Source organism: Procambarus clarkii, chromosome 84 (genome assembly GCF_040958095.1).
Source record: "Procambarus clarkii isolate CNS0578487 chromosome 84, FALCON_Pclarkii_2.0, whole genome shotgun sequence".
Taxonomy (NCBI): Eukaryota; Metazoa; Arthropoda; class Malacostraca; order Decapoda; family Cambaridae; genus Procambarus; species Procambarus clarkii.
The window spans coordinates 18,733,315-18,757,547 of NC_091233.1; the positions used below are offsets into that span (position 1 = coordinate 18,733,315).

A 24,233-nucleotide genomic window follows, 5' to 3' on the forward strand; every position below is an offset into this window, starting at 1 on the left:
GACAAGTGTGTGAGGATGGTCGACATGCAGTGACAAGTGTGTGAGAATGGTCGACATGCACAGAGAGAGAAAGGGGGTAGGGGGAGAGAGGGGGTAGGGGGGAGAGAGGGAGTAGGGGGGAGAGAGGGGGTAGGGGGAGAGAGGGGGAAGGGGGGGGGGAAGAGAGAGGGAGAAAGGGAAAAAAAAGAGAGAAAGATTACCCCAGAGACACAAAGAGACGGAGACAGCGTAAGAGACTAAGATAAGGCGAGCCAGGAGCCAGCAAGGGTCCTAGGAGAGAGCGTCTGGCTAGAGTCGACTCACCCACTCAACACAATGGCTGACGTTTGCCAAGAATCGCAAGCCGCCGAGGTCAATAGTTGTTGCTTGACACGACCCCCACGGCACCCTTGAAGAAGGTCCCCCACGACCCTCACGGCACCCTTGAAGAAGGTCCCCCACGACCCCCACGGCACCCTTGAAGAAGGTCCCCCACGACCCTCACGGCACCCTTGAAGAAGGTCCCCCACGACCCTCACGGCACCCTTGAAGAAGGTCCCCTACGACCCTCACGGCACCCTTGAAGAAGGTCCCCCACGACCCTCACGGCACCCTTGAAGAAGGTCCCCCACGACCCTCACGGCACCCTTGAAGAAGGTCCCCCACGACCCTCACGGCACCCTTGAAGAAGGTCCCCCACGACCCTCACGGCACCCTTGAAGAAGGTCCCCCACGACCCTCACGGCACCCTTGAAGAAGGTCTCCCACGACCCTCACGGCACCCTTGAAGAAGGTCCCCCACGACCCTCACGGCACCCTTGAAGAAGGTCCCCCACGACCCTCACGGCACCCTTGAAGAAGGTCCCCCACGACCCCAGACGGCAGCTTTCAAGAAGGTCTCCTACGACCCCAGACGTTCCAGTCGTTGGAGACGCCAATAAAATTGTCCTCTCGAATAATTTTCACGTCAAAATCGCCCAAATGGACCAAATTTCATGTAAATCATAACACCTCGCAAACATACACGTTTTCTATGCGTCGGGTCGATCGGTTAGGTTAGGGCAATTTAGTGTAACATTTACTGTCAGTTGTGGCAAGACGGAGCTGCCCAATCAACTACGTTTTTACATGCCTGTTAGCCTGTCAAACACACACCGAAACTACGACATTGGTACAACGTCCGAACAAGGTTTTAACACCTAACCAGTTATAACAACCAATATAGCAAGTTGTAACAACGTTCTAATACGTCATAAACACGTTAAGCCAAGATGTAACAACTTTATTACAAGTTGTAACAAGCGGAAAATAGAGTCGGTTACGGTTTGTGTTTCCAGGGAGTTAATAACTTGGGTTCTTGCGTTTAGTAGGACGTATTTTGACCGTTGTGGTCGCTCATGAGGACACAAGATACATCCCACCTCATCACCAGAATACAGGATACAAGTGTCCCAAGAGATACAAGGACCACATTGACAATCGTAGCACCAATAACGAGGACCCAGAGCAACATTGCTAGAACAAATCCACAAGGGCCGTGACGAGGATTCGAACCTGCGTCCGGGAGCATCCCAGACACTGCTTTAATCGACTGAGCTACGACTGGGTAAAAGATTCGGTTCCGAACAAGGCTTCGGCCCTTGTGGATTTGTTCATTTGATGCATCACGTTAGTGTGATCTCTGTGTGTGAACATTGACTCGAATAATAAAGTCTAGCAATGATACTGATGACGATCGTTAGTAGATGTTCGAATTGGTTTTAGGTAACGACACAGCTGGTCCCCGACGACAAGATAACAGGCGACGATAACGACTGGTCGACGACGATATCAGGCAACGCACAGGCTCACCATAGCCTGTGCTTCTTGCCCCGCTCCTGTGCCAGGTAAGTTACGGGCTCACCATAGCCCGTGCTACTTGCCCCGCTCCTGTGCCAGGTAAGTTACGGGCTCACCATAGCCCGTGTTACTTGCCCCGCTCCTGTGCCAGGTAAGTTACGGGCTCACCATAGCCCGTGCTACTTGCCCCGCTCCTGTGCCAGGTAAGTTACGGGCTCACCATAGCCCGTGTTACTTGGAAATTGTTCCGAGTAGCTGAATCTATAACAACATCAGGCGACGATAACAGGCGACGATAGCGACTGATCGACGACCAGCCCGTCCGCCTAAAGTTTCCCAACATCAAGAAACCCAACAATTTAAAGTGCCTTTATCCTAACCTACCAGAGGACCCAAAACAGAAAACGGGACAGTACGTCACTTTCGCCAGCCGCTTCCATTTTCTTTTACGACAATTTTTTGGCCGTATGTAACGCCTACGAGCGAAAAGCGACGTTCTTTCTACGACGACAGATTGAGGCCGTGACAATTTGTGACACATTGTGCAGAGTCTTAAAGTAATTTGATTTGCTCTTTGCATGCACTCGCGTGTGTTCACGAGGCCGAGTTACATCTCCTGGGCCCCAACCTTGAGCAAAATAACAAGAAACTGCAGCCACAATGGAAACAAAACAGTAGTCCAACACCGATAACGACAACTATAAATGCAATAGTAATAACGGAAAAATTAGCGACGATAACAGCAGCAATTACTAACAACGACAGAAAGATAACAGCAATTACTAACGACAAAGACAGCAACAATTACTCACACCATCAGCAACAGCAGTAATCACTCTCAATATCTGCTCAACAATAATCATCTCAACAATAAAGAGTTGTTATCTTTAAAGATAGCAAAGATAACAGCAACGACATTTGCACACAAAAAAACAGCAACAACATACGCGAAAATGTCAACAAATACATTTCTAACAATAGGGAGGGGAAAATAGGGGAAAACTAACAAAAAACACTAAACCCGATTTTCCTGATTCGTTTCCAAGTGGGTTTAGACATTACAGATATTGGACCACGAAATTGCATGGACATTTTGCTGTCATTAAGCCAACATCCTGCAAATGAAAATATTTTTCTGGGCTCCTGTACCCACTTAAGAGGAGGCGAAAACATGTTACGATGAACAAGAATAGTTTAACGGGGAAAAATATATTAGAAAAACTGTTCAGGGGGTTTATTAATGGCCCGGGTTCTCTTTGGGGGTTCATGGTTGTGTGGGAGAGTGTGGTACAGTTAGCTGGCAGGTGTTGGAGTGTCCAATATGGGAGAGGGCAGGTGTTGGAGTGTCCAATATGGGAGAGGGCAGGTGTTGGAGTGTCCAATATGGGAGAGGGCAGGTGTTGGAGTGTCCAATATGGGAGAGGGCAGGTGTTGGAGTGTCCAATATGGGAGAGGGCAGGTGTTGGAGTGTCCAATATGGGAGAGGGCAGGTGTTGGAGTGTCCAATATGGGAGAGGGCAGGTGTTGGAGTGTCCAATATGGGAGAGGGCAGGTGTTGGAGTGTCCAATATGGGAGAGGGCAGGTGTTGGAGTGTCCAATATGGGAGAGGGCAGGTGTTGGAGTGTCCAATATGGGAGAGGACAGGTGTTGGAGTGAGAGGGACAGTGAGGGACAGTGAGTGACAGTGAGTGACAGTGAGTGACAGTGAGTGACAGGGAGTGACAGGGAGTGACAGCCAGGGAGTGACAGCCAGGGAGTGACAAGAACAAAACAGGAATCACACAGCTATAAACTACAGTCCTATTGTTATGCGTCTTTATGTATGGTAGAAACCATGAAGGGAAACTGAGCTTTGTTCAGACATGTAACATTTCCTGTAACCTGACCTATGCACGACCTGACATTCAATGAAAAGGTCTCCAGCTGTGATCTTGCAAATGCTAATTAGCAAGAGCGCACTTCCACTCCACATGTCGCAATGTAAATCGTAATTCCAGCTAAGTGATGAATATATAACTTAAAAAATTGCGAGATGTTGAATAAATAACAGTTTTTCTCCGCAATTTTTTTAATTGAATGGGTTATCCATATTTTATTTTTAACGATTACGTAAATATATCCGCCTGCTTATCGTTTCCTAAACAGTTATCTAACATGAAAATTACTGCTTGATAGGGTCATTACTGCCAATCACAAAGAGAAACTGAATGCAATTGAGTTTGAAATGAAGGATAATTATCAAGATACTAACGATGCATTGTGCTTTTTTTAACAAGGCACCTAACTTTTTCACACCAACTTCTTTCCTGAAGAGCTCATCTCCCTCCCATAGCCAGAGGCTACAACCCGTTCTCGCACTTTCTTACAGTCAATATTGATTTATTAAATACGTGCATATGTTACATACTAGTTTACCTTGAAAAGCTTCATAGAAAACACCGACCTTACCTAACCTTCTTAGTATGTTAAGATAAGCATCTTATTGCTTTGTAATTACAATTATTAATTAAACTATACCTATAATAGGTTAAGTAATAATTGTAATTACGAAGCAATAAGATGCTTATCTTAACATACTAAGAAGGTTAGATAAGGTCGGTGTTTTCTATGAAGCTTTTCAAGGTAAACTAGTATGTTTAGTATGTCACATATGCACGTATTTAATAAGTCAATATTGACTATACGAAAGTGCAAGAAAGGGTTAAACGCTAGGTGAATATAGGTATCTCCTAAGGTCGATATAACATGAGAATAATCTTCCCTTTACTGAGTGACTCTCAATGGCACCTATCAACGCTTCCATTGGGATTCGAGAGACAAACAGGATTACTAGCAATGCTGACCTTCTAACAATGCTCTAGTATAGAGAATTGCACAGGTACTCTTGTGCAGTATACAGGTTACATTGGGATTTATGGCCTAGATTTTTTGTATATAATCACCCTGGTAAGTGAGCTACTCTCGTAGCTTATTGATTTTTTCCTTGATTAGCTTCACAAGAAATCTGCCAATTGAACTATTTTGATAGTTCTGTAGTAAGTACAACGGTCACTAAATTGTTATTGAAATGTCCAGAAAGTACAAATACACCCTTCCATCTCTCCTTGCTGTACAAGATCTTCATACTGGGGATTCCTTATTGGTCAATCTTAATTAATTCTTGAATCTTTTTTTTTATTTTTTTGCTCTCCTACTTATCCTCCCTTATTCTTACCGAAGACAGGTATACATGAGACGGTGTACCTGGTGGGGTCCCCAGGTATAATCCAGGTATACTCTAGGTGTATCTGTAGATCAGTTCTGCCTCTATGGTCTTGTTTGTTGTAGTTTCAGAGTGATTGCGAGGCGTGAAATCATTAAGAAAGTCTTGCTGCCAATTAACTGTGCAGGACAAAGAGAGCCACAAGTGGGCCAAATGACAATAAGGAGCGTTGCAGTAGCACGCAACACAACTACATTTACAAGAACAACATTTACAAGAACAACATTTACAAGAACAACATTTACAAGAACTACATTTACAAGAACAACATTTACAAGAACAACATTTACAAGAACAACATTTACAAGAACAACATTTACAAGAACAACATTTACAAGAACAACATTTACAAGAACAACATTTACAAGAACAACATTTACAAGAACAACATTTACAAGAACAACATTTACAAGAACAACATTTACAAGAACAACATTTACAAGAACAACATTTACAAGAACAACATTTACAAGAACAACATTTACAAGAACAACATTTACAAGAACAACATTTACAAGAACAAAGACACATCAGTGGACCAGTAAATGAGACTGTTGTTGACCAGTCCACACACTACAAAATGATGGGACGACGACGTGTTGGTCCGTCCTGGACCATTCTCAAGTCTATTGATCTCAATTGACTTGAGAATGGTCCAGGACGGACCGAAACGTCGTCGTCCCTTCACCTTCTAGTGTGTGAATTAGTCAACAAACTTCAGCCACGTTATTGTGACTAATCGCCTGAGATAAGTATGTAGGTTAGCTTAGCATTTGAAAAGCACCGAATCACCTTCTGTGGTTGATTGTTCAATAAACCCCTGAACTATATGTTTAACACATCTCTAACCCTGTCCATGGAGGACAGAAGAAAATGTATATATGATGGTTAGCATTGTAAATGTCTGGCCACGTCTGTGGTAGAAAACAAACTGCTGTACCAAGCTTGTACTCACCCAGACGACCATTAAATACAGAAACTCTCATAAAGATACAGTCAATCAGTGTAATTCATACATTCACATTATGTAATTTAAAAACTAAATTGATAAAGTAATGTATGAAATTGCCTGGAATAATGTATTATAAATAATGGTGCTAACCTTACAGTAATATTAACGTCCGTTGGTAAATTCATTTATTGTTAAAAACAGCATCAGTGAAACTGCATCTTTCAGCGAGTTTAGAATCAAATATAAAATTGCACAATGGTAAACATTCAACAACTTCTACAAAACTCCGGCCAAGTCTTTTCATTCACACCAATATTCTGTTCGTGGAACAACATTGCTTGCAAAACGAACATATAAACACATTTCATATAACACAATATTTAACAAACTCTCCACCGGCCGGTCAGAGCTCAACTGAGGAGCGCAAAATTCCAGGAAGTTTTTAAGATTTGAGGACATTCGCGTATGACCAGATAACAATTCAATTCAAGGTTTCCGCGTCGACATTTGATGATATTTCGAAAGCTGTGATCAGCAGAGATGTGCTAAATTATACGGTCGTTGGCTACGGTGCTTCAAGCCAGGCATAGAGTGTGGCCCACTGTGGGTCCACTAGTCGGAGTGTGGGCCACTGTGGGTCCCCACAGCCACAGCGTGGCCCACTGGGGGTCATAATTCCCCTCCAACATGGTGGAGAGTGTTGGCGGGGGGTGGAGGGGGGGGGGGCTGGTTAAGATTGGCGGGGAATGTTAAGGAGGATTAATTGACTCGTTAAGTAATTACCGTGACGCGTTAACAGCCAGGACATCAATGCCCATAACGGCGAGGGCATTAATGCGCCGCTGCACCACCTACCATGCCTGCCCTCCATACCTGCCCTCCATACCTGCCCTCGTGATGGCGGTCATTATGTTCACTTCAGTTACATCTAGTTTATTGGATTTACCCAGTGTCATTATATGTTGTATTATTGAGTGTGTAGCTGCAGGCGTGCGAGTGTGTGTGGGGGATTGTGGGCGTGCGAGCATGGGATTGTGGGCGTGCGAGTGGGGGGTGGAATTGTGGGCGAGAGCGTGGGATTGTGGGCGTGCGAGTGGGGGGTGGAATTGTGGGCGAGAGCGTGGGATTGTGGGCGTGCCAGCGTGGGATTGTGGGCGTACGAGCGTGGGATTGTGGGCGTGCCAGCATGGGATTGTGGGCGTGCGAGCGTGGGTGGGATTGTGGGCGAGAGCGTGGGTGGGATTGTGGGCGAGAGCGTGGGTGGGATTGTGGGCGTGCGAGCGTGGGTGGGATTGTGGGCGTGCGAGCGTGGGTGGGATTGTGGGCGTGCGAGCGTGGGTGGGATTGTGGGCGTGCGTGTAGATACAAGCTCCACATTTTCAGCTTCAGGAAACAATTACACATTGCTCAGTTCTCCTAGTTCAAGTCACGAGAAAAATTGATCATTAATCATGATGAATTTAACGGGGAAACAACAGATCAACGCATCGAGTCATTGGCACTATTGTCAATAATGATTCCTCGTCGAGTGCCTCCACTAACAGCTCTCTTGCTCATCCGCCCTCGCATCCTCTACTTAATCCGAGATTTAAAGATGATAATTAGAACGCTGTTCAGCCCGACATCGCAAATTGCTTCAACGTACGGAAAATGTTGTATTAAATTAACCTAACGTAACCGAGCGACACACGCATAGAAAATGGGAATTCGAGAGAGTTGCTGTAAAATATATAGAACGTTATATCTTGTCCGTTGGGGAGGATTTTAACGTCAAAATACCATGTACCATTCGACAGGTGAGATTGGGAGGTTGGTTGATTAGTGTACTAGTTACCTTGTTGAAATTGAAATAAGTTTATTGAGGTAAAATACACACAAAGGGATGAGGTAGCTCAAGCTATTCTCACCCCGTTCAGTACATCGTGTTAATACATAAGTTTCAAGATTCAACATACATCAGATTCAAGAGGAAACTAGATTGTTTTCTTCAAGGAATGCCGGACCAACCGGGCTGTGGTGGGTATGTGGGCCTGCGGGCCGCTCCAAGCAACTGCCTGGTGGACCAAACTCTCACAAGTCAAACCTGGCCTCGGGCCGGGCTTGGGGAGTAAAAGAACTCCCAGAACCCCATCAACCAGTCCTTGTTTAGCATCAGCTGATGTGGTTCTATACGTGTATATATATATATATATATATATATATATATATATATATATATATATATATATATATATATATATATATATATATATATATATATATATATATATATATATATATATATATGTTGAGTTGATGCAAAATGGACGTCTTATAGTATCAGATATTTGAAATTTTGATTTCAAAACCTCTCGATATGTATTTTGACAATGTACCTTAATTATTCTGTGTATATATATTCCTAGGAGCTTTATCAGGCAGTCAAATCATCAACTTAAGTTATTGATGACCTATGTTACGTTACAGTGCTGGCACAGTTGACGGTTCTGGCCAACGAGACGGTGAAGGTGCCTTGCGACCTGTCCACCAGGGGCATGGCAGACGTCGCTATCATAGTCCTCTGGTACCGCGGGGCGTCGCCGGCACCCTTCTACAGGTAAGTTCTCTACCCCCAAACCTCACTTAAAAACACTCACTCAGCAACCCGTCCTCTTAAAAATAACGTCACTTTAGGCTCGTATGCGCACTATGGCCAAATTTGGACGTAATTTGAAATGAAATCGACTCACAAAAGTGACGTACTGTTCCGTTTTCTGTTTGAGTCGTCCGGCTTACTCGGACAGGTTAGAAGAGGAACTTTCAATTAACGTTTTTCATAACGTTTTGAAACTTTATAAGAATTTTCTGCCCACCTAATCTAGCAGAGGACCCTTAACTTACTGTTGTTGAAAAAAAAATCCCAAATTTATTTTCAATTAATTTTAATTTTCAAATTACGTCCATATTTGGCCATACGGGCAAACGGCCAAAAGCGACGTTCTTTTTAAGAGGACATGCTGAGTGAGCGCCCTCGCTCCATCTCTCAAATAGTTTTTCTCTCTCCTCACTCTGACTTGAAAGAACACGAAACTTTCCTCATTTTGTTCGCGGGGTGAAGCTCCGTGCAAACATTTAATTAACTGTGGGGTCAGCGCCCCCTAGCATTTACCCCGCCCCCGTGATCTTCATTCACTTGGGATCCAAGAGTGCGTTGATTACACGGGCAAGGGCCAGTGCGTACGGCAGGAGAGGCTGGAATAACGAGAGAAATTAAGAGAGAAAGTGAGATAAAAATGATCTCTCTTACTCCCTCTCTCACTCACAAACTTCTAGGCAAGAATGTCAGGGCTTGTCATGGTAAGTTCATGGAATTTCATTATCCTGAAGAGTAATTAACAAATTGCCATGATTTTCCTGCCTGGTATGTAGGGCGCTCGAAGCTCTCCGGTAATTAAGAAAAAAGTTTGGAAAATAAATCATTAATGAATAATTAAGTTAATAATGATAATGTGACTACCAGCTGTAGAAATCATTAAGAACTAAATAAACTTAGCTTTCGTATCATCATATAGTCAAAAATATTTAACTCATTTTGACAAAATTATTTACAATTAATATCGAGCACTAAACTAACGATTAGTCCAATTAGTTCTTCATGCTGAATGGAAGCAAATAATTACAAATTATCGGTGATTAAAACAGAACAGATAATAATAATAGAGATAATGAAAAATATATTAACATTTATAAGCACAAAGACATGTTAATCACTCGACATTCAACATCACGACCATACATAACTAATCAATCATTGTTAGCTAGATTCCTAAGCCATACAGAACTTATCAGATGGCACAGAGTGACAAGCAGGAGCTACAATACAGAAGCGATAGCCGCCAGCATTCAGAACTAACGAGGGAGCCGGTCGGTCGAGCGGACAGCACGCTGGACTTGTGATCCTGTGAGTTCGATCCCAGGCGCCGGCGAGAAACAATGGGCAGAGTTTCTTTCACCCTATGCCCCTGTTACCTAGTAGTAAAATAGGTACCAGGGTGTTAGTCAGCTGTCACGGGCTGCTTCCTGGGGGGTGGAGGCCTGGTCGAGGACCGGGCCTCGGGGACACTAAAAGCCCCGAAATCATCTCAAGATAACCTCAAGATAGGCCTTTAGTACACGAGTTACGAGCATATAAAAGCCAGTCGAAGTACACCTTAATTTTTTTTGCGGCGGGGGGGGGGGGGGGGGGGTTTTTAATACTGGTGTTTAGTGTCACTGAACTCAAGGTGAAGATTGCCAGTCATATGTCAATCAGAAGATTGACATATGACTGACTTGTCAACAACTGTCAGATGCCAGCAATCGTGATGTTCTGCCAATCAGATATATCAGCAGTGTGTTCAATGGGATTTACGAATCTTAGAAAGCCTATACTTAACATACAAGTCAATCTTACGAGTTTGGTGCTAAATGAGGTGAATCTTGCTAGGTGTATGAAGAGGAGAAAAGCTTGAGGTAGATGCTCACTAAATGGCTACTGCAATTAAGCCCTAACAAAGGCAAAGTAATTAGGAAATCAACCAGTAAAGATGATGTATTGAAGCAACCTGTCCTCTTAAAAAGAACGTCGCTTTTGGCCGTTTGCCCGAATATGGACGTAATTTGAAAATGAAAAAAAAAATTTAAACTAAATTTGGGATTTTTTTTTCAACAACAGTAAGTTAAAGGTCCTCTGATAGGTTAGGTGGGCAGGAAATTCTCAAAGTTTCAAAACGTTATGAAAAACGTTAATGGAAAGTTTCCTCTTCTAAGCTGGCCGAGTAAGCCGGACGACTCAAACAGAAAACGGAACAGTACGTCAATTTTGTGAGTCGATTTCATTTGAAATTACGTCCAAATTTGGCCATAGCGCCGCGCATACCAGCCAAAAGTGACGTTATTTTTAAGAGGACGGGTTGTTGAAGAGGGTATACCACAGTGCCGTATAAAGAACAACTCTCTGGCTCCTACACAAGGAATTACTCAGCGATATACAACTAAGTATGTCCTGTATTAGAGTATATGACCCCAGCATGGGATCCGCTGCTAATATACCAGGTAAAACATACTTAAAGTTCCGAGGTATGCTGTAAGGCCAGACCCAGAAGTGTTGAGATATAAGTTGCGGGAGAGAAATGAATCTCACATCGTGAGTCAGGAAAGGATTCCGATCAGATTGCAAACAAAATTACCCCATATAAAAAGCAATGATAAAGTGGACAAGAACAGATGTGTGAGCACAAATGAATGAGAGCGAACGAGAGGAGACAAAGCACAGACACTGGAAGAGAATGACAGGTCACACAGTGGTCAAAAAAACTGAAGCACCCAAAATATAGCAAGGTAAAAAGTAATAATGTAACTCTGAGAACAAAATAAACCTCCCATGACTATGAAGCGCTTAAAAGGGGTTCACTTGGACGTAAGGGACATCAGGATGATCATCATTCAGTCTGTCCTCCTAAGATTTCCCAATGTCAAGCAAACGATCCATTTAAAGTGGTCTCCCCTAACCTACCAGAGGACCCAAAACAGAAAACGGGGCAGTACGTCACTTTCTCGAGTCGTTTCCATTTTCAAGTACGACAATTTTTTTGCCTTATGTAACGCATACGTGCGAAAAGCGACGTTCTTTGTAGGAGGACAGGTTGCAGGAGGACAGGTTGCAGGAGGACAGGTTGCAGGAGGACAGGTTGCAGGAGGACAGGTTGCAGGAGGACAGGTTGCAGGAGGACAGGTTGCAGGAGGACAGGTTGCAGGAGGACAGGTTGCAGGAGGACAGGTTGCAGGAGGACAGGTTGCAGGAGGACAGGTTGCAGGAGGACAGGTTGCAGGAGGACAGGTTGCAGGAGGACAGGTTGCAGGAGGACAGGTTGCAGGAGGACAGGTTGCAGGAGGACAGGTTCCAGGAGGACAGGTTCCAGGAGGACAGGTTCCAGGAGGACAGGTTCCAGGAGGACAGGTTCCAGGAGGACAGGTTCCAGGAGGACAGGTTGCATCATCGATATACTGACTATAAACAGATATCGGAAATCATCTAAATAAGGCAGAGCCCAGGAGCTGTATCTCATTCCACAAATAAACTACTAGATAAGCAAGCACATTCGCAACCAAACGAGAACAAATACTCAAGCAAATGTACAGGAACAATCACAAAATTATTTACATATAAACATTCCAATTAGTTGCATTAAAGTTAACTACGTGACTTGTTGGATATACAGTAGTTAACATTTCTGCAAACATTTGTTGATCATTATTAAATCTGTAAAAATTTTACAATATCCAATGTTGTGTGTGTGTTCACACCTAGATATACTCACTTATATGTGCTTGTAGGAAACTAATATTAATGGGTCAACTATTTAACTTGTAACCAGGACCACAGATGTCGCCGTGGTCCATTACATTTTGGTTTTCCTGAGCGATATATATATATAAATATTATATATATATATATATATATATATATATATATATATATATATATATATATATAAATATTATATATATATATATATATATATATATATATATATATAAATATTATATATATATATATATATATATATATATATATATATATATATATATATATATATATATATATATATATATATATATATGCACAGTCATGGGCAAAAATAATCATTTAACAGTAATCATTATATTATTAATATATATGCGAGTTGTAGAGTACTATGAACATCACAGTACCTAAGTGGTGTTGGAATAACGAGGACTAGCAACAGTCCCTAAAGTACTTAGCTGCAATAACACTTCTCTCTTGCAAAAAAAATCTTCCATCACACTACACTAAATATACAAATCTACCAACTATTTAATAAATTATACCGATAATTGGTTAGCAATATAATTGAACGGTATAATATTTGTTATACCCAAAGTTGTTATAGCATTCCGTTTCACTAATGAAATCTATAGTCACATGCATGTCTAAACTGAAACGTGGTGTCGTAGCTCAGTCGACTTTTAACCCTGTCGTAGCCCGCCAAACACACACCGAAACTACGACGTTGGTACAACGTTCGAACAACTTTTAACACCACCTAACCAGTTATAACAACCAATATAGCAAGTTGTAACAACGTTCTAATACGTCATAAACACGTTAACCCAAGATGTAACAACTTTATTACAAGTTGTAACTAGCGGAAAATAGAGACAGTTTCGGTTTGTGTTTCCAGGGAGCTCAGTCGATTAAGCCAGTGTCTGGGATGCTCTCGGACGCAGGTTCGAACCCTCGTCACGGCCCTTGTGGATTTGTTCATGTGGTGCAATCGTGTTCGTAAGAGCAGGCTTTATTGATTGATTACGTTGTCAGACGTAAGTGTTCTACGTGGTGATCCAAGAATGGCCGTGTGGACTCTTGCCTCTGTTATATTTGCCGGAAAATTATTTATTGATAGCAGTCTAAAGATTCAAAATGTTCGAGCAGGTTTCAAAAGGCACAGAAAATGGAATTCATGCCGTTGTAAAAAAAATAAATCCATCCATCTAAAATGCTCCATCAATGTGTATGGTTGTTATCATTCCGTTAATAATTAATAGTTTTATTAATATTGTACTAATAATCTTTTTTGTTGAGGTTAATGCCATAAAAAGAGAATTAAGTCACAACGAAAATAAAAAATATTGCGATATATGTTTTTTTTCCCCCCAGAAAGCAAAATAGCATTCAGTGCAAAAACTGAAAAGTTGCATTATCTTTTTTTTGTGTCACAAACATTATTATTACTTGTTACTTATAATGTTACTTGTGGTAACATTACATTACCACAAGTGTTTAACTTGTGGTAATGTAATGTTCGCCCAGCTATCTTAATTACATTTTTCGCAGAACTCAAATATAATTCACTGATGCGTTTATTTGGAGATTTTAATTTAAGGGAAAAAACTGTTTTGAAGCCCCCCCAAAAAAAATATATTGAAAAGGACTAATATATCTTCCTAATGACATGTATTCAATGTTTTCAATCGATGGATTATTTAAGGGAGTAGTTAGCATTTTTTTCCGGGTGGGGGGGGGGGGTAGTGGGAGGTGGTAGGAGTGGGGGGGAGGGAGGAGGGGGGCGAGTGGGGGGTGTGGGGGGAGGGGGCGAGTGGGGGGGAGGGGGCGAGTGGGGGGAAGGGGGCGAGTGGTGGGGAGGGGGTGTGTGGGGGGAGGGGGCGAGTTTTTTTTTTTTTTTTGGGGGGGGGGGAGGGAGTAAAGAGGAAGGAGAGGCATAGGCGAAGGGAAGTATAGAAGTGGGAAATACAGTGAGAGGTATGAAAGCAGGCGGGCTGTCCGCCTTGCTGACACGATGTGTGGGTGTTGGCAGCTAAGCTAAGCTGGCTCCCTCTTGTCAGGGAGATGTGAGTGTGTGAGAGGTTCTTCACATGTGTTTCACCATATATGGATGTCCATAGATGAATACTGTGTAGCATTCATATATACACACTCCGATGCTTCCACACATGTTATTCTGTTTAAGGCTCTTTATTTTATTATTATTATTTATCGAGTTGTCATACATATTTATCGAGTTGTTCATACATACACATATATGAACTGTTCATATATATACATATATAACTCATCTGGGGATTATATACTGTGGGGCGAGGTTTTCGTCCAGAGAATCGAGGCTCTTGGGCCACCAGCTGTGGGAGCGGGGCGTCACATTTTGGAGTAATCTTTCAAACATTGGGTCCTCTAACATTTCGATGGTGTTCCATACCCTGATGGCTTGGTGCTGCAGTCTGATGTTTAGTGGCTGTATGTTCAGGAGTTCGTGGAGCTCCTGGATTGTCTGATCATATGGTGGACGGTGTTTTGCTGCTCTCCTTAGCGCCTTATTTTGTACTGCTTGTAGTTTCTGCATGTTAGTTTTCTTTATGGTGTGTAGTGGTACTGGGGGATACTCTAGATGCGGCCGAACTAGAGCCTTATATAGGTGGATCTGAATGTTAGTACTGAGGCTCCGGAATCTTCTCAGTTTTCCTAATGCTGCTTTGGCTTTGTTTAGTCGGTCCCTTACATGAATTTATATCCCTGTTCTATTTATCATAAGTCCCAGTATTCTGCCTACCTCCGCATATTGGATCGGCTGGTTATCAAGGATGATGGGGTCCGGGTTTCTTTTCGCAATGTGTATTATTTGGAACTTTTGTTTGTTGGTGCTAATTTTCCATTGCTTCTCAAAGTTGTTTACGAGTTCAATTGCTGCCTTGGTCTTGTCGGCTAGTAGCGGCTTTGATGGGCCCGGTTGGCATATTATTTGGGTCTGTTAGGGGGGTCTGGGGTAGGGGGCGAGTGGGGGGAGGGGGCGAGTGGGGGGAGGGGGCGAGTGGAGGGAGGGGGAGGGGGCGAGTGGAGGGAGGGGGAGGGGGCGAGTGGAGGGAGGGGGAGGGGGCGAGTGGAGGGAGGGGGAGGGGGCGAGTGGAGGGGGGGATGTAGGGTGGAGGGGGGTGGAGAGAGAGGGAAAGGGGCACTTATTTCTGCTTCAGCTATCTTACTTAATCCGTTTCACATTGTCTAATATTAATAGCGTTCTCCATCCATTATTTTTGTGTTCGTCTTGTTGAATAGCTACGACTTGCGTCAGTCCGGAGGACGACACTGGAGCGACGAGACAGTGTTCGGACAGCGAGCCAAGTTTGACCTCAAGGTCAACCCTCCGAGTCTACGGGTTCACCCGGTGCGGCCCGGGGATCAGGACACTTACCGCTGCCGGGTCGACTACGAGAGAGGCCCCTCTAGGACCTCCACGGTTCACCTGGCTGTTATTGGTAAGCTGCTCAGTGCTCGTCTATCGATTAGCAACTTACGACTCCTAAAATGGTTTAAATGTTCATCCCAGGGGCTAGATTCACGAAAGCATTTACGCAAGCACTTACGAACGTGTACATCTTTCCTCAATCTTTGACGGCTTTAGTTACATTTATTAAACAGTTTACAAGCATGAAAACTTCCCATTCAGCTGTTGTTATTGTTATAAACAGCCTCCTGGTGCTTCGGAGCTCATTAACTGTTTATTAATTGTAAACAAAGCCGCCAAAGATTGAGAAAAGATGTACAGGTTCGTAAGTTCTTGCGTAAGTGCTTTCGTGAATCTGGCCGAAGGTAAATGGCATGTTACGACTCCTAATACTGGGTGCCTATGTTGACCAGACCACACACTAGAAAGTGAAGAAACGAAGACGACGTTTCGGTCCGTCCTGGACCATTCTAGAGTCGATTGTCTTGAGAATGGTCCAGAACGGACCGAAACGTCGTCGTCCCTTCACCTTCTAGTGTGTGGTCTGGTCAACATGCTTCAGCCACGTTATTGTGACTCATCGCCTGCTCAGTAATATTTGTTTTTGTAAATTTTTTCAATTCAACAACCCTATTGCCCCCCCCCCCCCACAAAAAGGCGCTTATTTCTTTTTAAACTAAATTTTTCCATGAATGTTTTTGGAGAATTTTTTTTTCGGCGTAGCAGAACGTTGGAGTCTCCTAGTGAGACACCCAACCACTTGGGATGGACGGTAGAGCGACGGCCTCCCTTCATGCAGGTCGGCGTTCAATCCCCCGACTGTCCACAAGTGGTTGGGCACCATTCCTTCCCCTCGTCCCATCCCAAATCCTTATCCAGACCCCTGACAGGATCTCCTGACAGTACCTCCTTCCCTAACCGAACATTTCTTCGACAAAATACCAATGAAAAAAGACACATAGGAGGCATCCATCAGTCTCAGGAGACTATGGAGTTGCGCTCTGGTTGTCGGTCTGGAGAGGCCTCACCAGGGCGCAAAGCCAGGGTAGGTTGATTCGGGGGAGAAGCTGTTACCCAGGCAGCAGGTCCCCCCTCTCCAATGCGCTGAAAGTCTCCAATGGATAGGCACACGCCAATACGATTGGTTCCAGCGCCGTCGCAGGAACTGTGAGTTCCGGCATAAGACAGTCATTGTATATATTTGACCATGTCCTATGATGCACATCTGTCCATGCCTGGTAAAGAGCAAAGACGGAAATGATGATAAAGATAAAGAAGTTACAGCCCCGCTCCTGTGCCAGGTAAGTCCTCTGCGGGCTCACCATAGCCCGTGCTACTTGCAACTTTTGTTCCCAGTAGCTGACTCTACATCACCTGCAACATTGAGTTTATATCATTGTTCACCAGTACCTCCCTCACCGGCCGTGGTGACGGACGAGAGCGGCTCTGTGGTGGAGGGGAGCGCCGGCCCCTACCTCGAAGGGGGCAGAGTCGTCCTCACCTGCAAGACTTTGGGAGGTGAGTCTCAAGTCAAAGACGGCAACATGTGTCGTCTGGGAAGCCAGTCTCTACCTCCCACGACAGTTGGCCCCATGCCTTTGTAACTACGTATATAATACACATATTAATCACAATAGCGTGATGCATCAAATGAACAAATCCACAAGGGCCGTGATGTAGGCTCGAACGTACGCCTGGGATGATTCCAGACGCTGACTTAAGTCAACTAGGTCACGACATGGTCAAAAGAATTGCAACTGAGAATGCCACTGATTTCACTCTGATCCTGCAGCTTCTCCGAGACACAAACGAAAGTTTTACACAATTCCCCCCATTCAAGTTCGAACCCTCATCACAGCCCATGAGGATTTGTTCATTTACTACGTATATAAGTTTGCAATCAGGTCACTAGTTCACTAAACAATAAAGTTTACCTTTTAGTATTATGGTATTTCAGAAGACAAAGTTTCGTGAACTAGAAAGGCTAGTTAAGCCATGAAGTTGATTTCTTTCTTTCCAATTTCTTGACCTCGATCACAGGCAATATCATGCCCATACTACTATAAATTTCTGCAATATACCTTTTTTTTATATTTCTGCAATATACCTATACCTTTTAGTATTATGGTATTTCAGAAGACAAAGTTTCGTGAACTAGAAAGGCTAGTTAAGCCATGTAGTTGATTTCTTTCTTCCCAATTTCTTGACCTCAATCACAGGCAATATCATGCCCATACTACTATAAATCTCTGTAATATATGTATATTATCCTAGTATCTGATCGGAGTAAGAATGTAAATCAAATAAATAGTAGAAGTGAAGGAGAGACCACAACACAGTCTATGATAATGATGATAGTAGTGCCTCGGGTGCGACAGGTCGACCGTCACCCACACTGGTGTGGATGAGAGACGGAGTGGTAGTGGAGGATTCCTACACTGTGGACCACCGTGGACAGGTGAGGAACCTACTTCACCTAGATAACCTGCCAAGAGACCTGCTAGACGCCGCGTTCACCTGCAGAGCAACTAACAATAACATTACCAGACCTCTAGATACCACCGTCACTATCAATATGACACGTAAGTTCACTATCGAGTCTTCAAAGTCAAATCTTCCTCTCTCCCTACGCCTCAACCACTTGGGCTGGACGGTAGAGCGACGGGTTCGCTACATGCAGGTCGGCTTTCAATCCCCGACCGTCCAAATGGTTGGGTAGCATTCTTTCCCTCCGTCCCATCCCAAATCATTATCCTCATCCCTTGCCCTGTGTTATATACTCGTGTTTGGCACTTTTTTCCTGAAAAATCCCATCCCTTATCCCCCTCCCACCTTCTCTCCAGTTATTTCTCTGAATATTCCCCCATATTATGCCTCTGGAAATATCTTTGGCCAAGTTGTGTGGTAAATAATTGTCCACACTAGCACCGGCGTCTCTGTTGTGTGGTAAATAATTGTCCACACTAGCACCGGCGTCTCTGTTGTGTGGTAAATAATTGTCCACACTAGCACCGGCGTCTCTGTTGTGTGGTAAATAATTGTCTACACTAGCACCGGCGTCTCTGTTTATGTCATACGATCTTGTTGTCTCAGTCTCTCTTGCCCCTCAGTCGCTCCGTTGACCATCTCGCTGATGAAGGTGGCCGGCCCTCAGGAGTATGTGTCGGCCGGAGTGACGGAGGAATTGGAGTGCTCCTCCGCCGGCAGCAGACCAGATCCGGTTATATCCTGGTGGAGGGACGACCAGCGAATCGTCAACCCCAGCGCTAAGGTGAGCTCTCGGGTCAGACGGAGTTTAACCACTGCATTGCGCAAAGCGCCTTTAGGTGTTCTGAGAATTGTGCTAATTTTGTTTTAATTAGGCTATATTTTAATGTTTTTTAATGTTTTCATTACTCTGTTTTTAAATGAAAATAGTTAAGTTTGGAAACATTTTGACATTAACTTTACCTAAATATCTATAAAAGCAACAAAAATATGTCCTTGATAATTGCATTAAGAAGTTTTTGCCGAAACCAGGGGTGCAGTGCAGGGGTTAAGGTGTGAAACGAGGCAGGGAGAATGGAGAAGGCGCAGAGTGTGGTGAAAAAGAGAAGTTAAGAGAGATAAATGCAAAGGGGTAACTGACGAATTTAGCAGTAAATCTGTGTTATTAATGTGATGAGAGATCTCTTGAAGACATTTGAGGGTAGAGTGGAAAACCCATACACTAGAAGGTGAAGGGACGACGACGTTTCGGTCCGTCCTGGACCATTCTCAATCGCCTTGAGAATGGTCCAGGACGGACCGAAACGTCGGCGTCCCTTCACTTTCTAGTGTGTGATCTGGTCAACATACTTTAGCCACGTTATTGTGACTCGTCGCCTGCATAGAGTGGGAAACATCACATGGATGTCCAACCCGTCCTCCTAATAGAACGTCGCATTTTGACGTATACTCTAAGGCCAAAAAATCGTTGCACTAACAAATTGAAGCGGTTCGGGAAATTGACATACTGTCCCGTTTTCTGTTTTGGGTCCTCTGGTAGATGGATAAGGGCACTTTAGTACAACAGTTTCTTGACATTGGGGCACCTTAGGAGGACGGGCTGGGTACGTAAAGTTACGGGACACTGGGCAGATTCCCCTCCCCCCTCTCTCACACTTTTTTCCCCATTAATTCCTCTCACTTTTCCTCCTTCCCACTCCTTCCTCTGTACCTCCCTCCCTCTTTTCCTTCCCAACTTCTCCTTCTTTCCCTCACACTTCCCTCTCTCACCCTCCCTCATCTATGACATTCATGCTATACACACACACAGATCACACTAACGTGATGCATCAAATGAACAAATTCACAAAAGTTCAGTAGAACTTCGGTTTCAACCCTTTTACCCTGTCGTAGCTCAGTCGATTAAGGCAGTGTCTGGGATGCTCCCAGACGCAGGTTCGAATCCTCGTCACGGCCCTTGTGGATTTGTTCGTATCATGCTACAGATTTTTAACATCAAAATAAGTTGCAATTCACTAGGTACAACAAGGCTGGTGGACGGAGCATAAAGAGCTACACCTCATTCTCCCGTAGACACTGTATGGTAAGTGCTTCTCCCTCCCTCTCTCTCTCACTCTCTCTCACTCCTCCAACTACCACGCTAAGACGACCGCGCTCTCCCACACAGCAAGGGCGCATGCTGAACAGAACGGTGTCGACGCTAAGGGTCGTGCCACAGCCCAGTGACCACGGAGTCGTCTACACCTGTAGGGTGGAGAACCCGCTGCTACCCTCCTCCGTCCTCGAGGAGTCGTACAAGCTCAACGTCCACTGTGAGTACCATGTGTCCAAGTTCTGACCACCACCTACGTTATCGTCAGACTTCGTCCAAAGCAAATTTTGGGGGTTTTCACAAAAATTAATGCGTTTGCTCTCAGAGGATTCGTATTCTAGTGAGGTTTTCTGTTCTATAGAGCAATTAATTATCATTAATTACTATATGGGATGCAAACAAGCCTGAATGGTCCCTTTCCAGACCAGTGGGGCTGGTCCCATGTACCAGTGGGACTGGTACATGGGACCAGTCCCACTGGTCTGGAAAGCATAACGCATGGAATGCTTTATGCTTTTTAAGCTGATTGCGGTGTTACTCGTTTTCCATCAAGCGACAATATGCTTATAAGGTTCTCGTGATTTCTATTATTTACTGTATTATATCGACCAATGGAAGATACTGCTCTAAGGGCTATTTTCAGAATTTGTATTACATTAACAGGTTTCTCGAAGCTAGGCCCCTTTTTTTCCTTATTACCTGTTGAATTATATAGATACGTAATAAATATACTTTTTCCACTCTTCAAATCCTATATTATATCAGAAAGTGGTGAACAATTTTGGGTTTTAAAAACCAAAACAGTGAAGCATTCAGGAGGCTACGCAAAGCCCATGTTATTCCACTCCCAAAAATTTGCAACATCAGCGTTGAAACACAAGGTTCGTTATGTGCAGAGATTTCCGAAAAGGCTGGTAGTGGAAATTTGCCCTGGCGTCATTATAGGCAAGCATGACTAGGGAGCCAGTCATCATGTACCTGTGTACATGATGACTGACTGAGATCGACCACTGAGATCGACTGATCTGAGATGACGGTCGAGAAGGACCACAAGTACAGTTGTGGTCGATCTCGAACCCATTATAGATGTGACGACTTATATTGTAAGAAAAACATGAATTCACAGCGAGCGTGGCACACAACGTTTGCCAACTGAAAACGGAGGTAATTAAGCCTCATGCTTCAACAAATTTAATTGCAAGTCAGCAGAGCAACAGAAGGATTAGACGAGCAAAATAAAAACCTACGCTGATACGCGCATTTGCCTGAAATGTTGTGGGTATTAGTGGCTCTAGGCATAATATGTACTTGCTCTATCTAGAAATCCAACATTCTATTTGCAACTCATTTTGCATGTATGAACTTGTACCTGAATAAACGTTATTTTCCCAGACTAGAGCGCGTCTGGGAACACCCGGACGCTTGGGTTCGAACCCTCATTAAGGATCCTGTGGATTTGTTGTGTGATAAATCACATTAATGTGATTTATCTGTGTATGTAACATTATTATTATTATTATTATTTATTATTATTGTAAAGAAGACGGGAGCTAGACCTGCTGTCATTTCCCATAAGCAATCATTAACAAAGACATACACGTGGTTTGACTATTCATAACATGAGGACCACGACCACATTATTACAAGATTGTAACAAGTGTGTATATATTATATGTGTATATTATATATATGTGTGTGTGTATTTTCAGTTGCGTATAGTCCTGGGGACCATTCAGGCTTGTTCGCATGTGTGTGTATATATATTATAGAAAGGTCGCCGAATGATGGGTAGCTATGGCATTTATGATGGTACTGGTGCTTTGTGGTGGTGGTGGGTGACAGTTGTGGTGATGGTGGTAGTGAAGTGTGGTGGTGATGATGGTGGTAGTGGTGGTAACTGCGCTAATAGTTGTCTTCCCTCCCGACAGACGTGCCGCAAGTCGACTTGGAGATGGGGATGGGACTCAGCCCCAAGTCAGTGAAGGAAGGTTCAGACGTGTTCTTTGAGTGTCGAGTAACGTCCAATCCCAAGTTTTACAAGATTGTCTGGATACACGAAGTAAGTTGTGTGTCCTGGCGCAAGCCCATATATAGGTGTGTGTGTGAGTGAGTGGGAGTGTGAGTATGTGTGTGAATATGTCTGAGCAGCGATGACGGAAAGTGGAGTGATCAGATGTGGAAGCAATCAGGAGGGGGGTCAGGGAGTCTCCCTAGGTAGGAGGCCTGGTCGACGACCGGGCCGCGGGGACGCTAAGCCCCGGAAGCACTTCAAGGTAGGTAGGTGGTGGTCTGGTGAGTAGTCAGAAGGGGGACGTAATCACCACCACTTCCTAACCATTCACATAGAAGGACCCCAGTAAGCACAAGCGACCACTTACCAATAATGACGACGCTATCAACTAACCCTATTCAGAAACCCTCCTCACCAAGACTTCAATACACAAACTGAGAGGCGTTCAGAAGCAGTGCACAGGAAATCACTGTCACAGACTTTAATGGAAAGGAAACATCATGCATAAACACAAGAGCTAAATACATGGATTAGTTCCACAGAAAAATGAATGAAGGATAATATCCCCATAGCTCACCATATAACGCTCCCACACCAACCTGTCCTGTTAAAAAGAACGTCGCTTTTGGCCGTTTGCTCGTATGGCCGAATATGGACGTAATTTGAAAATGAAAAGAAAATGAAATTTGGGATTTTTTTTTTCAACAACAGTAAGTTAAGGGTCCTCTGATAGGTTAGGTGGGCAGGAAATTCTCATAAGGTTTCAAAACGTTATGAAAAACGTTAATGGAAAGTTGCCTCTTTTAAGCTGGCCGAGTAAGCCGGACGACTCAAACAGAAAACGGAACAGTACGTCACTTTTGTGAGTCGATTTCATTTCAAATTACGTCCAAATTTGGCCATAGCGCCGCGCATACCAGCCAAAAGTGACGTTATTTTTAAGAGGACGGGTTTCCCACACCCCCCAGCCACTGAGACCCTCACAATACAACAAACCAGAAACAACAATCTTCTACAACTCATAACGCAAGAGTGGATGGACGGACGAGCGCAAAAGGCTACAAGATGAGCTGCAAGATCTATGCAAAACAGTACAAAAAAATGTGATGAACTAATAAGCTAATTTCAAGTCGACTACAGATACCCAGGAAAATTTTTGAAAAAAAATAACCCTGATGGGAACCTGATGGGAACCTGATGGGAACCTGATGGGAACCAAAATTTTTGAAAAAAAATAACCCTGATGGGAACCTGTCATGACATGATCCACAGCATCGCTAGCTAGCTAACCAAACATCCCGTCCTCTTAAAAATAACGTCACTTCTGGCTCGTATGCGCGGCACTATGGCCAAATTTGGACGTAATTTGAAATGAAATCGACTCACAAAAGTGACGTACTGTTCCGTTTACTGTTTGAGTCGTCCGGCTTACTCGGCCAGCTTAGAAGAGGAACTTTCAATTAACGTTTTGAAACTTTATGAGAATTTCCTGCCCTCCTAACCTATCAGAGGACCCTTAACTTACTGTTGTTGAAAAAAAAAAATCCCAAATTTATTTTCAATTTTTTTTCATTTTCATATTACGTCCATATTCGGCCATACGGGCAAACGGCCAAAAGCGACGTTCTTTTTAGGAGGACAGGTTGAACCAAAGCCTGGCCAATTTTCGACAGGTCTAGGGTAAGTATAAAAGGCTTGTTAAAACTACGCCAGTTTACTGGGACATATAAACAGGGCGCCGTAAAACATCGAGAACTAACATTGTCTATATACAATTGATACACACTAGTTTACAATAGATACTTCCATCAGAAGAGAGATTTAGCACACAGCT

General features: G+C 43.7%; 1 protein-coding gene across 2 annotated transcripts in view; it reads left to right on the plus strand.

The window, feature by feature from the left end:
- Nucleotides 1–24,233, plus strand: part of LOC123774847 (protein turtle) — a 130,306-nt gene that overhangs the window by 65,724 nt on the left and 40,349 nt on the right. For both annotated transcript variants that reach the window (XM_069316585.1, XM_069316584.1), the window contains exons 2-8: nt 8,500–8,629; nt 15,641–15,840; nt 17,217–17,327; nt 18,188–18,391; nt 18,920–19,080; nt 20,464–20,608; nt 22,317–22,447. In XM_069316585.1, the coding sequence (XP_069172686.1) occupies nt 8,500–8,629; nt 15,641–15,840; nt 17,217–17,327; nt 18,188–18,391; nt 18,920–19,080; nt 20,464–20,608; nt 22,317–22,447 (1,082 nt within the window). The remainder of the gene's footprint in view (nt 1–8,499; nt 8,630–15,640; nt 15,841–17,216; nt 17,328–18,187; nt 18,392–18,919; nt 19,081–20,463; nt 20,609–22,316; nt 22,448–24,233) is intronic.